At 34.1% G+C, this 15,148-nt stretch overlaps 2 protein-coding genes across 2 annotated transcripts; both read right to left on the reverse strand.

The window, feature by feature from the left end:
- Window positions 1-617: 617 nt before the first annotated feature.
- LOC107891278 (putative pentatricopeptide repeat-containing protein At3g13770, mitochondrial) lies at window positions 618-3,955 on the reverse strand. The gene is made up of 2 exons (XM_016816017.2): window positions 3,076-3,955; window positions 618-2,697 (listed from the first exon to the last, which is right to left on the reverse strand). The coding sequence occupies exons 1-2, from the start codon at window positions 3,569-3,571 to the stop codon at window positions 1,253-1,255; spliced, it is 1,941 nt and encodes a 646-aa protein (XP_016671506.2). The 5' UTR covers window positions 3,572-3,955; the 3' UTR covers window positions 618-1,252.
- An 8,212-nt stretch (window positions 3,956-12,167) lies between these two features.
- LOC107891279 (putative pentatricopeptide repeat-containing protein At3g13770, mitochondrial) lies at window positions 12,168-15,068 on the reverse strand. Its single transcript, XM_041100707.1, has 2 exons — window positions 14,204-15,068; window positions 12,168-13,823 (listed from the first exon to the last, which is right to left on the reverse strand). The coding sequence occupies exons 1-2, from the start codon at window positions 14,517-14,519 to the stop codon at window positions 12,574-12,576; spliced, it is 1,566 nt and encodes a 521-aa protein (XP_040956641.1). The 5' UTR covers window positions 14,520-15,068; the 3' UTR covers window positions 12,168-12,573.
- Between the last annotated feature and the right edge of the window lie 80 nt (window positions 15,069-15,148).

Consider the following 15,148-nt stretch of genomic DNA (forward strand, 5'->3'; position numbering starts at 1 on the left):
CAAGTTTCTATTAAAATTTAAAATTTAAAATTTAAAAACATTGGTGATGAAATTGAAAATTTTTAAAATTAGTTGACCAAAATAGTACCTACCCAAAAATTTTTGTGACCACCCATAGTTTACCATAAAACTTTATTAGCCAATTTTCATACCAATGTAATTTTTTAAAAAAAATATATATTTTTATACTATTCTTATACATAAAGTGAAGGTAAAATTAGTCAAAATGTAAAAAAGAGAAAAAAAAAGAAAAGAAGAAAAGGCTTTGTGTTTTAGAATAATTAGGGAAACAAGTTGATTTTACAGAATCAGTGGTCATACAAGTAAAAAAGCCCCTGTAAGAGGCAGATATCAATCATAAAAAATGGCATGAGAATCTTAGAATTCATTTTCATCAAAGTAATATAATATCAGAGATAAGATTACAATTCAAATTTAGATGATCCTATGAAATACCTCTAATAATGCAATTATGTAGTCTACAATTTTATTTTCTTTCTCACTGATGCCATAATTTTTCAAAGACATCTATCGTCACACTTTGCGTATTTCATCTCATATTTATCCAATAGAAATTTCATAAATTCAAATACATAATATTATATATTTGGAATAAGTTTTTAAAAATATAATTGCATATATAATATAAATATTACAAAAAGAATGTTAAATCGAATCCAAAAATACATTTCGAAATGAAAAAGCTACAAATTCTATTTCTTACAATTGGTTTTAGCATTGTTTATCACTCCAAACCTATCTTAAAAAACAACGGTCAACAGAGCGAATGAAATGAGTTGAAGTAACCTTTGAATTATACTAATTTATCATTCCCTTTCTTTTGATCACAACCATAACCATAGGTATCTTATGATCGCTGCCCAAAGCCAACGAAGGTACCACTTCTAATTTCACCCAAATCAGTTTTAGTAGTGCAGTCAAACAAAGACTTCTCAATTTCACCCAAATCCGTTTATAGAACAGATGATCTCCACATTACCTGAGTTAGCCAAAGGGTGTTTCCAATCCTGTAATCTTCTCTGCTTCATCCCATACAATAGTCACTCCCTGCTCTTTGACCACCATAGCTGAAACAGTATCTATCCAGGTGCCACGAAGTTGGCAGTCATTTCCTGCTTTTGTTTTGAATATGATTATGATGACCTCTTTCGTTGGCAAGCTTTCTTAGCAGGCAAAGACACTACTTCTGGTGAACTATCAGTTGTAGAAAACTGTTTCGAAACTTCAGACATCACCAGTAGTCTCCGCAGGAGCAAACTCCCATGGAAATATGGTGGAACCGGTTCTTGTCCCTCAGGTACACTTCTCTCATATAAATCTTAGAAACAAACTTAGCAAAGTTATGGCAATCAATGCAAATCCGGAGGTTTTTAATCACACGGAGTGGGGCTCTATCAGAGGTTGAAATCAACCCAAAAGTCAATGCCAATTTCTCACTGTGGCCTAGGAGTATCTTCTCCTTCTGCTCCTCATCCACATCATGTAAAACACAACTTAAATCAGGAACGTATCCGGCTTCCTTGAATTTTATTGATAACTCTTTCATCTTTGCGAACACCTCTTCCCTTCTTGGATGCGAACGATCACTTGCATGGAAGGAATGAAGGGTTTGGTCAAGCTCAATCCAACTTCTTCCTGGCTCTTTCTTCACAGCTTTCTTCAACATCAAATCTCTCACCATTCTAACATCTTCCCATCTCCCCGTAGAAGCATATAAATTTGATAGAATAACATAGTTCCCTGCATTCTCGGGCTCAATTTCTAGCAGTCGATGCCCTACAAATTCACCAATGTCGATGTTTGAGTGAACCTTACAAGCACCTAGAAGTGAACCCCACAAAGCAGCAGTTGGTTCAAAAGGCATCTTTTTGATAAATTGGAAAGCCTCTTCTACTCTACCAGCACGCCCAAGCAAATCTACAACGCACCCGTAGTGCTCAATGTCAGGCTCGACCCCATCTTTCCCATTCACCATTTCCTCAAAGATTTCCAATCCCACATTTTCCATCCCTCCATGGCTGCAACCAGATAAAACACCCAGCAGAGTGACACTGTCAGGTTTTATTTTATTTTCATTTCTCATCAATTTGTAAAGCTCCACTACCTCTCTTCCCATTCCATGTTTGCTGTACCCCACAAGCATTGCATTCCATGAAATAACAGTTCTCTCAGGCATGTTATCAAATATCCTTCTCGAGTAAATGAGGTTCCCACACTTTGAGTACATATCGATCAAAGAGTTCTGAAGTACCACATAGAAGGGAAGTTTACATCGCAGTACATGGTTGTGAACTTGCTTACCAAGATCTAATGCTGCAAGCCCAGATAATGCAGTTAGAACACTAGCATAAGTAACATAATTTGAACTCATTCCTTCTAAATTCAATCTTCGGAATAATTCTAGTGCCTCTGCATCTAACCCTAATTGAGCATACCCTGAAATTATGGCAGTGCATGAAACAACATCCCTTTCCGGCAGGCTTTCGAAAACCTCTCTAGCTTCATGAATTCTACCAGCTTTGGCATACATGTCAAGAAGTGAGCTCCCAACAAATATATGGGTGTCAAGAGTTCTCTTGATTATAAGGGAGTGGATTTGCCTTCCCAGCTCAAAACCAAAAGTCCCCGTACAAGAAGATAGTACAGTGGCAAAGGTGAATTCATTCGGTTCAGTAACTGCAGCAAGGTCATGTCACCACAGAGTAACAAGAAACCAAATCAAAATAAGTAAGGTGCCAATCCATTTTAATAAAAGGCGATTCATAAACCATCAAGAATAAGTTATATCATCCGTTGACAATACGGGATTTTAGTAAACCACAACAAGACTTACAAGACTGAAAATGTGATTTTACATTAGACATTACCAATCTCTTTTAGGTCATATTGTTTTAACTGATTATAGAGCGATAGCTCCGTATTGAAATTTAGAACCCAAGTCTACAGAATAAACATCCCATTTTCTAAAATAAAAAAACTCGAAACGTAGCAAACTGAATCCACGTTAACATGCATTTAGCAAAAATTGTATAGAATCATGCTAGCGATAAATACCTGATCTTAACTTCTCTAGAAAAAGATCCAACGCTTCAGTGGCAAACCCTCTTTGAGAATAAGCAGAAATCATGGCAGTCCAAGAAACCACATTCTTCTCAGGCATTTCATCAAGCACATTCCTTGCCTCCCTCAAACGATCACATTTACTGTAAAAAATGATCAGCCTGTTTCGAAGGTAAACAGACGGTAAATATCTTGTTTTGATCATATGGGCATGGACCCTTTGGCCCTCTCTAAATGCCCTTTTCTTTATACAAGCATTTAATAGCATATCATAGCTTTCAAACTTCATTTCAAGGCCTCGAGCCGCCATTTCTATCAAAGCTTCTTTCAGTTGACCATTGGAGGATAAGGTAGTTAAAACAATTTGTGGGTCTGGCGGGAAGGTAGTGAGAGTTAGCTGGTGAGTGGTAAAGGAGCTGACTAAAGATGAAAATGGTGCACTTTTGGGATAGTAATGGAAAAGGCAGTTCAGCTTTCGAAGTAAATTCATCTTCAAAAACTATATCTTTCTAAACTCTTCAGTGACATTGATATTTTACGGCACTAAAAAAAATGTCACAAAATCTACGTATTATCTCAGTGAATGAACCGAAAAGATTAACTTTTTTGTTATGGGTTTATATTCATATTATTAATTAGTGCTGTTAAGGTGTCACAGAACACTCTTTTTGATTAAATAAAAAAAACCGTAGTTTGAAAGACTAAACGCAGGAAAAAAAATTTAATAAAATATTGTATGTAGAGAAAAGACTATTGCCCGGAAGCACAAACCAATTTTTATTTTTTACTTTTTTTACCTTTTTTTTTCTACCAGACTTTTTTTAAAATTCACTAGTATTGCCGATATATCGGGTGACATCACAATTTTTTTTTTCATCTTTTTAGCTTTTTATTCTGTAAATTAAAAAAAAAAGTTTATTAGTGCCACTAATATATCAAGTAATATCTAAAGTTATTGTAGCAGACACTTTATTTTCACAAATAATTTGTTTTCTATCTCATTTTTATAATTAATTAATTCTTAATATTATTTTTATAAAAAACCACATTTATATTTTTTTTCCAATTTATTTGACAATTAAATTAAAACATTGAGTTACAAATTGCATCAAATTCAATTTATTATTACGTTCAAGAGTATATAATTAATAATTTAAATGAGTAGCGATTGAAATACATTTGTGATAAATTTTTTTACTAATATTAATTTCAAGAATGGGTGAGAGAGCTGCAGGAAGACAATTAAGAGTTCAGAGATGATAGCCGGTATGCTATGCCAAAACAAATCCTTCCATGGCCACAAATAGGCACTGCCTTTTAGCTACCTATTCTAAACTCAAAATTCTTCTTGTGTCTCTTATTAGTTGATATTCTCTGGTCTAAGTTTAATTTCTGACGTGCAAAATCCATATTATGACAAGCACAGGGCATAACTCACAGGAGATTCATTCTGATGTTTATAGATAGTTTTTTTTTTATATCTCCCTTACAACTAAGGATCCTTCCTCCTTTTATAGGAAAATTTGGATAGGTTTTCAAGGAGATCAGAAGGAATCTCTTTAACCAAGGAGATAAGAAGGAATCTCCTTTTACAAAGTAAAATAGTACAACTTTATCAAAGTAAAATAGTACAAACTTTATCTACTTTAATTACTTTCGTAGTCGGTGCTGATATCTGATGTGAGGTTCTGCTCCTCAATTCTTATCTCCTTGTTCAGCTTTGCCCTATAGTGTTTTTCTTCCCATTTGCTGTGAGCTGTCAAGGTCCATTGGTGTTGTTTTGTCTTTATTCCAAGCTAGCGTATTTGTCCATGTACTACTGCAAAACCATGGGTATTCTTGTGACCACTCTTTTGGATCTGGAATATTTTCATGATATTCTTTAAGTGCTTTTTTTAATTCCATTTGATATGGTGTCGGTGGTTTTACATTGAAATCCCAAGGTTCTGTGGGTATGGTTTTACATTGAAATCTCCTAGTGGCCATATCTCTGTGGGTATGGTTCTGTTGAGTTGACAGAGATATTTTTGCAATGCTTTGTAGTCATATGAATTTGTATAGACTTCTGGACTGTATGTTTTGTGAATCCAAGTCATTGGAAATTCTCCCAATTGAGTTGATGCACCATTTTCCATAAAATATTGTGGTTTGTAGAAGATAATTACTATACTTGAAGGAAGTGTCTCTTTAGATTAATCAAGTGTTAAGGTAATCATATCCAACCACTGGTTTAAAGGATAAAACCATTTAAGAAAGATAGCCAAGTTGTGGAGCTCTGGGTTTTCATGTCCTTGATAAGCAACAGTGAGAAAATATTGGAGATCCAATATATCAAACTGTATTCCAATTTGGTATAGGTGGGTGAGATACCATAACATCCATTTTAATTCATCAGAAAATTCAGTAAATTGAAATTTAATGGGATGAATAAATGGATATTCTGGATGAATAAATATGGTTTTAAGTCCTAGCAGTTTCAGGTATAATCCCCCAAAGTTTCTGAAAATATCAAGTTGATAAGAAAGAATCATGTTCATGGTTTCCTTGTGAAATATTTTTTCAAGGATGTGACTTAATACTTCAGGTGGATGTTCAAGGTGTGAGTTAGGTGGCACATATGGAGTGTTGAAAGGAAGTGGAGGGTTTGACACAATGTCTTTTTTTCTTTTGGGAAGATGAGAAAGATGAATGTGTCATCAATTAAAACCTTTTTAGGTTGCCTGGTTAAGAAGTCAGCTAAAACATTGGTCTTTTCCTTAATGTGTTTAACATCAAAGGAATATTTTGAAAACCATTCTGACCATCTTAATAGCTGAGGATGAGGAACCTCCTTTTGTTTGAATTTTAGCTTTTTTAAGAAGGAAGACATATCCATCTCTATAAGAAAATGATATCCTATGAGATGAAAATCAAACTTTGAAATACCTTTTTTAACTACAAGGATTTTTTCGAAGGTTGAGTGGTAATGTATTTCTGCATCAGAAAACCTTCCACTTTTGTATCCACAAAGGTATCTTTTTTCTTCCATTTCTGCCCCCTAATATTTATCACTAGCATCCGTCTCGAGAATTCTTTTTCCTTCTGATGGAATTTGTAACGGTGGCAGTTGCTGAAGTTTCTCCTTAAGAGTTTTTACTGCATTTGTTTGAGTTGTACTCCATGGAAGAGGGTCTTTCTTCAACATTTTTCTTAAAGGATTTGTAAATTTAGAGATTTTTTGAATAAAATCCCTAAGATAATTTACAATTCCTAAGAATTGTTGAACCTGCTTCTTTGAAAAAATACTTTATGAGAATTTAAGCAATTCTTCTGCAATATGTTTTCCTGGCTGGTATTTTCCATCCTTGAGCTGCATACCTAGGAACTCAATTTCATCTTTGTTGATCTGTATTTTTCTTTTAAATAGCATAATCTCATGGTGCAGTACCAACTGTTTGAATCGTTGCAATAGTTCTGTATGAGCTTTTTGATTTGGATTGTAAAGAAGTATATCATCGATATAGACCAAAGCATGGTCCATAATAGGCTGAAAAATCTTTATCATGACTTTTGAAATAGTGATGGAGCAGTTTTGAGCCCAAAAGGCATTACTGTCCATTGGAAATGCTTGTTTGGAATGCAAAATCCTATTTTAGGCCTATCTTCTGGATCAATTCCCAATTGCCAAAATCCTTTCTTTAGGTCAAACTTTGAGAAAACCTTTGTTTGGGCAATACTGGAGAACATTGAATTACGATTTGGCAAAGGGACCTTATCATCTTGGATAAAATAGTTTAAAGGCTGATAATTTATTACCAACCTTAATTTTCCTCTACCCTGCTCAGCTCTTTTATTGACATAAAAAGCTTCACAAGCCCATTGAGAATTTGATCATTCTATCAACCCTTGTTGTTGTAGCTGCCTGCATTCTTCTTCAGCTAGCTTCTGATGTTCATGATTCATTCTTGTATGACTGGCTTTGGTGGGGCTGATATCTTCATTCTTTTTGAAAGAAAGTGTGATGAAAAATTTAGAATTTTTTCATAAAGGATTTTCACATTTTTTAAAAGATCTCGTGGTTGGTTTTGATGTATACACTAAAGCTCAACATATGAGGATACCACTAGATAGGGTTCGGTACAAAAAGATGTTCAAACTTTTGTCCAGATTCCCAGATTGTTTATGATTAATTAAGAAAATATTCAGGAGATAATTAGAGAATTGAAAGGTAAAGCATGTGCTGATTCACATTCAGAATTTCTCAAGGAGATCAGATCCCAATACTGTAGTCTTTATTGAACATCCTGGGAAAAATTAGATGTTAACTGGCTTACTAATCTAGTGGGTAGCAAAGACTTGATCTGTCGCTGAGTTGAAATAATGGACATGCGATTTCTAAAACTCTGAAGGCAGTATCTTTGGATTCATGATAGTCTCAGCTGCACCAGTATCTATAAAGGCAATAACATTAATGGGCTTATTGTATTTATCCAAATAAATGGATACTAGTATGTGAAGGATAGAGACTTTCGTGGAGGTAGAAAGAATCTGGGCCTTGATCATATAGCTGTCATTTGATGATGATTTCGAGTTGTATACAATTCCTTGGATGGCACACAGTGATTGTTCCGTTAGTTTATCATCAATGGAGAAAAGGGATTCAAGATCATCTTCTTTTCTGATCTTAATTCCTGATTCTTGTTGTATTTGTTGAATCATTCTAGATATTTTTTTTATTGTTTAGGTAGTTTTTTACAAAATGGCCATTTTAATTACAGATATAACATCTGTTGGATTTATTTCCCCTTGGAGATCTCTTTTTTTTTTTCAAATATTTCAATTTTGTTTTCCTTCTAAAGGATATTGAAAACCTGGGATTCTTGAAATTTCTGAAATGTTTTTTTCTTCTTTGTCCTACAATAGCAATGTTTTTCATGTCCACACTTGATTCGCAAGTAAGAATCATCACATGTTTTTTCAATATTCCATGGAGATAATCCTTAAAAACCTTCTTCCTGTTACATAGGTCTTCAAGAGCAACATAAGTTTCTTGCTGGATTTCTCCCATAGTTAGATTAAGAATGTTTCTGTTTTGCCTGTGGAGACTTTGATTGATGGCAACTTGGAGTGGCTCAGGAATAGATGCAAGAACTGCAGGTTTAAGACTTTGTTCCAGACCAAGTGAACAAAAAAGTTTGGTCATTGCATGGAAATGCTTGGATAAGTCTTTCTTGTTGTAAGAGCAGCATTTTCGTTTGAAGAACTTCTTTTTAAAGTTAGGAGATCTTCAGGATTTCCAATAAAATGATTATGGATAATCCTGATAGATTGGGATAAATCTGTTAAGACCAAAAATTGCATCTGATCTACTTGACTGATTGAATTTCACCAATCTTTTAACATTCCTGTGAATCTGGAGACAAATTCTAGTAGGATGTTATAATGGCTTTCTTTTGTCAATTTTCTGGTGTCAAGCCATACATGAAACTCCTGGAGTCATTCTGGCCATCTGAAAGTTGGTATGTCATCAAAAGTGAAAGTTGTTTTTCCTCCTGAGATTGTTGGTAGAGGTCTAACAATTGATGTTTCGCCAGTATTCTCCATTCCTTCATCTGACATTTCAACTTTAACTTCTGGCTAGGTGGTTGCTATTACTCAAGTTTCTTTTCTTTCTAAGATATCATCAGAAGATTCTGGGACATCTTCACTGGATTCTTCAGAGGAGTTTGATTTATCTGTGGCTTCTTGTAAAGCTGTTATCTTGGGGAGCGTTTGCTGATTATAATCCTTTAAAAATGTTGATAAAGGATTTGAATGACCTCTATTCTCCTTAATTATTAAAGACTAAGACACTTGCTTTAGTGTAGGAGAATCTTCTTGTCATTCATTAATAGGTATTTTCCCCAATGATTTTTCTTCCTTCTGCTTTTTTGCGTCTTCTTGTTTCTTTTTCTCTTTCGTTTCTCTTTTTTCTTTCTCCTTTTGAACTCTGATCTGTAAAAACAAATCAAAGGTGTTGGGTTTATTCTTTTCATCTAGTGGAAGGAAAGTCAATCTTAATTCTTTTAGAGGAGGTGGAGCATCTATCTGCCTTATTAAGGGGAATAATTCAATTCTATTCCTAAATGGTTTAAGAGGTGAAATTTGTCCTGTTTATTTTAGCATCTTGATTTGCTCCTTGAGATTCTGAATTTCTTTCTCTCTTTGAGTAAGGTAAGAGAAGACATCTTGTCCTAGTGTTGCTGGCTCTCTGGCTACTTCTTTTAGACGATTCTGTAATAAACGAGTTAGATCGTTTATCATTTTTGAGTTTTCATTATCTTTTGCCTCAACTCTAGAAACTTTAGAATCTATGTTTCTTAGAATCGAGTTTTGAGCTAAAGCATTTTCTGTCTGGCAGTTGAGTGTTGCTTCTACAGCAGCAATTTTGGTTGTCCTTCCTGCTTGGTCAGCTTGTATTTTTGTCGGGATTTTAGGAACATGTGTATATCACTCAGTAGAAAATTCCTCAAGAGGAGAAAAAACCTTATCATATGATGACACTGATTGGTATATACATGCAGCAGGTATTTATGGTTGTACAACTTTTGGAACCGTGTTTCTGATTTCAGCTAAACATCTTTGCTTCTGCACCCATTTGTTGATCTTTTTGTAGCAAGGTTGCTTTAGGGGTTTCTGGACCCATTTCTACTTCTGCTGGTCATCTGGTGGTAGAGAAGATGGTTTTGGTAGTGGCAATGTTGATGGTAGAAATACTGGGTTTTTGGGTCTTGTAGCTAAGTAATCTACAAGATAAACAAATTTCCCATTACCTTCCCCAAGTGGTTCGATGTCTAGGTCACCATCCATCCATCTCTTCTAAAATTCAGATTGGGTGGATTTCTTCTTCTTGCCTCCTTTCTTTTTATGAGGCTTGTAGGTTGAGTTGTCCATACTTTCAATCCATTCCTCAAAATTCAGATCTGTACATAAATCACATGAACATATAGGATCCCATGGACAGTGTCCGATTGCTGGATCTTTGAACATATACATAGGTTTCCCATCTGCCTGAAAACTTTCTATTAGGGTAGCTTCTAGTCTTGGACTGGGGTGTTGGAATGATTGCATCATCAATTGTGTAGGAAACACTGATGGAGTTGTTGATGTATTTTGACTGAGATGATTGTGATCAAATCTAATCTCACTAGTATCATCTCCCTTTGAAATGATATGGCTTTTGGTAGATCTGACTAGTTGTCTGTGCTCCTAAAGCTGTTCATAGTTTGTAACCTAATTTCTGGTAAGAGTTTTAATAACTCTTTCTTTGGAATCTGTCTGGGTACATGGATACAGTGTGGCTCTTCCCTGGTGTTTACAGAAATCAACAGCGAATCATCAAATTCTTGATTGGATAGTTTAAAGGCATGATCTTAAATCCTGTATACAATCTGATAATGGAATGTGGTAGTAACTGCTGATTCCACCATTTCAGCCCTAACTATCTGGATTTGAACCTTCAAGGTATCCACAAGATTTGGATCTTGAAGTGACATGGTAAAATTGGGAAATAAGGTTACCATGATTAATCCAGAGCTCAAAGTTGCTTCAACAGTCCCGATACATGCATATTCATATTTATGGTATCTGGAGTCAAGAAGAGCAATAATGAATGTTGACACTCGACTTTGGAAGGGTTAACTAAATATTAAATTTATATATTTTTAATTAAATACATTTTATTACAAATGTTCAGTTATATAAAAAAATCACTTTTGTTCATATTTTAAAAATCAGTTTTTTAATTAACAATTTTTAAATTATTACAAAATAATTATTTTGATTTTTTTTATATTTTCAAAATATAAATCTTTGAATAGAGAGAATAAAAAAAATATTTCCCCTTGTTTTTTTTTGATATGTTATTAATAATTTTCAAATTTGGATAGTTCAAGATTTCAAATACATCAGTCAAACGATCAAAGTCCCGTAAAATCTAGCTTAGGAATTGAAAATATGAACTGAATTAAACTAAAAAGAGATAATTTTGTCGATTCAATGTTCCATGGGGATATCTAACTTCATCTCTCTAAATACATATGTTTTGTGTTCATTTCTTATTGAATTATTATATATGTATTTTTTGCAATTTTATTTTTAAATACATATGTTTTGGTTTTCTATTTATAATTTATTTATGCTTTTTAAAATTTTAAATCATTTTTATCATTTTTATCTAAAAATGATTTTTTTAAAATATTTTTCTTTTTTTAAATTTTAGAATTAGAATTCAATTGACAAATTTTGTAAATATTCGAGCTAAATTTATTGAATTTTTTATAAGTAGAATTAAATGACATTTCGTAAAAATTGAAAACTAAATTTGTTGAATTTTTAGATTTCGAATCAAATTGTTAAAATATGCAAGTATTGGAAGGTTAAATTTGTTATTAGATCAATGAAAAGAAGGTCTACCTCAGCTTTCTATTAAAATTTAAAATTTAAAAACATTGGTGATGAAATTGAAAATTTTTAAAATTGGTTGACCAAAATAGTACCTACCCAAAAATTGGGTGACCACCCAGATAGTTTACCATAAAACTTTATTAGCCAGTTTTCATACCAGTGTAATTTTTAAAATATATATATTTTTATACTATTCTTAAACTAGTTATGCATAAAGTGAAGGTAAAATTAGTCAAAAATGTAAAAAAAGAAAAAAGAAAAAAGAAAAAAAGAAAAGGCTTTGTGTTTTAGATTAATTAGAGAAATAAGTTGATTTTACACAAGTAAAAAAGCCCCTGTAAGAGGCAGACATCAATCATAAAAAATGGCACGAGAATCTTAGAATTCGTTTTCATCAAAGTAATATAATATCAGAGATAAGATTACAATTCAAATTTAGATGATCCTGTGAAATACCTCCATTAATGCAATTATGTAGTCTACAATTTTGTTTTTTTTCTCACTGATGCCATAATATTTCAAAGACATCTATCATCACACTTTGCGTATTTCATCTCATATTTATTCAATAGAGATTTCATAAATTCAAATACACAATATTATATATTTTGGAATAAGTTTTTAAAAATATAATTGCATATATAATATAAATATTAAAAAAGAATGTTAAATCGAATCCAAAAATACATTTCGAAATGAAAAAGCTACAAATTCTATTTCTTACAATTGGTTTTAGCATTGTTTATCACTCCAAACCTATCTTAAAAAACAACGGTCAACAGAGTGAATGAAATGAGTTGAAGTAACCTTTGAATTATACTAATTTATCATTCCCTTTCTTTTGATCACAACCATAGCCATAGGTATCTTATGATCGCTGCCCAAAGCCAACGAAGGTACCACTTCTAATTTCACCCAAATCAGTTTTAGTAGTGCAGTCAAACAAAGACTTCTCAATTTCACCCAAATCCGTTTATAGAACAGATGATCTCCACATTACCTGAGTTAGCCAAAGGGTGTTTCCAATCCTGTAATCTTCTCTGCTTCATCCCATACAATAGTCACTCCCTATTTCTCACTGTGGCCTAGGAGCATCTTCTCCTTCTGCTCCTCATCCACATCATGTAAAACACAGCTTAAATCAGGAACGTATCCGGCTTCCTTGAATTTTATTAATAACTCTTTCATCTTTGCAAACACCTCTTCCCTTCTTGGATGCGAACGATCACTTGCATGGAAGGAATGAAGGGTTTCGTCAAGCTCAATCCAACTTCTTCCTGGCTCTTTCTTCACAGCTTTCTTCAACATCAAATCTCTCACCATTCTTACATCTTCCCATCTCCCCGTAGAAGCATATAAATTTGATAGAATAACATAGTTCCCTGCATTCTCGGGCTCAATTTCTAGCAGTCGATGCCCTACAAATTCACCAATGTCGATGTTTGAGTGAACCTTACAAGCACCTAGAAGTGAACCCCACAAAGCAGCAGTTGGTTCAAAAGGCATCTTTTTGATAAATTGGAAAGCCTCTTCTACTCTACCAGCACGCCCAAGCAAATCTACAACGCACCCGTAGTGCTCAATGTCAGGCTCGACCCCATTTTTCCCATTCACCATTTCCTCAAAGATTTCCAATCCCACATTTTCCATCCCTCCATGGCTGCAACCAGATAAAACACCCAGCAGAGTGACACCGTCAGGTTTTATTTTATTTTCATTTCTCATCAATTTGTAAAGCTCCACTACCTCTCTTCCCATTCCATGTTTGCTGTACCCCACAAGCATTGCAGTCCATGAAATAACAGTTCTCTCAGGCATGTTATCAAATATCCTTCTCGAGTAAATGAGGTTCCCACACTTTGAGTACATATCGATCAAAGAGTTCTGAAGTACCACATAGAAGGGAAGTTTACATCGCAGTACATGGTTGTGAACTTGCTTACCAAGATCTAATGCTGCAAGCCCAGATAATGCAGTTAGAACACTAGCATAAGTAACATAATTTGAACTCATTCCTTCTAAATTCAATCTTCGGAATAATTCTAGTGCCTCTGCATCTAACCCTAACTGAGCATACCCTGAAATTATGGCAGTGCATGAAACAACATCCCTTTCCGGCGGGTTTTCGAAAACCTCTCTAGCTTCATGAATTCTACCAGCTTTGGCATACATGTCAAGAAGTGAGCTCCCAACAAATATATGGGTGTCAAGAGTTCTCTTGATTATAAGGGAGTGGATTTGCCTTCCCAGCTCAAAACCAAAAGTCCCCGTACAAGAAGATAGTACAGCGGTAAAGGTGAATTCATTCGGTTCAGTAACTGCAGCAAGGTCATGTCACCACAGAGTAACAAGAAACCAAATCAAAATAAGTAAGGTGCCAATCCATTTTAATAAAAGGCGATTCATAAACCATCAAGAATAAGTTATATCATCCGTTGACAATACGGGATTTTAGTAAACCACAACAAGACTTACAAGACTGAAAATGTGATTTTACATTAGACATTACCAATCTCTTTTAGCTCATATTGATTTAACTGATTATAGAGCGATAGCTCCGTATTGAAATTTAGAACCCAAGTCTACACAATAAACATCCCATTTTCCAAAATAAAAAAAAACTCGAAACGTAGCAAACTGAATCCACGTTAACATGCATGTAGCAAAAATTGTATAGAATCATGCTAGCGATAAATACCTGATCTTAACATCTCTAGAAAAAGATCCAACGCTTCAGTGGCAAACCCTCTTTGAGAATAAGCAGAAATCATGGCAGTCCAAGAAACCACATCCTTTTCAAGCATTTCATCAAGCACATTCCTTGCCTCCCTCAAACGATCACATTTACTGTAAAAAATGATCAGCCTGTTTCGAAGGCAAACAGGCGGTAAATATCTTGTTTTGATCATATGGGCATGGACCCTTTGGCCCTCTCTAAATGCCCTTTTCTTTATACAAGCATTTAATAGCATATCATAGCTTTCAAACTTCATTTCAAGGCCTCGAGCCGCCATTTCTATCAAAGCTTCTTTCAGTTGACCATTGGAGCATAAGGTAGTTAAAACAATTTTTTTGGGTCTGGCGGGAAGGTAGTGAGAGTTAGCTGGTGAGTGGTAAAGGAGCTGACTAAAGATGAAAATGGTGCACTTTTGGGATAGTAATGGAAAAGGCAGTTCAGCTTTCGAAGTAAATTCATCTTCAAACTCTTCAGTGACATTGATATTTTACGGCACTAAAAAAAATGTCACAAAACCTACGTATTATCTCAGTGAATGAAATAGTTATAACCGAAAAGATTTTCTTGTTGAACCCATCTTAAAAAAGCCACATTTAAAATGATTTTTAAATAAAATTTAATTAATTTTTATACAGTACAATTTTAAATTTATACAGCTATACACATGACAAGACTTGTAAATTGATCTCGTAAGCTCAAGATTTGATAAACACTCTTAATCAATGATTTGGAGTTCTAATTTAATTAATTTATACATCATTTAAAAAAAAGTTAATATTTGAAATAAAAATTCCCCACCATCTATCTCTATTCCTCAAAATATGACTTCGTGGCAATTGGTGAACACTAGCATCCATGGCCAAAAGAAAAAAAAGCAAACATGATTAATTACTCCTAAAAAGTGAA

Source organism: Gossypium hirsutum, chromosome D09 (genome assembly GCF_007990345.1).
Source record: "Gossypium hirsutum isolate 1008001.06 chromosome D09, Gossypium_hirsutum_v2.1, whole genome shotgun sequence".
Classification (NCBI taxonomy): domain Eukaryota; kingdom Viridiplantae; phylum Streptophyta; class Magnoliopsida; order Malvales; family Malvaceae; genus Gossypium; species Gossypium hirsutum.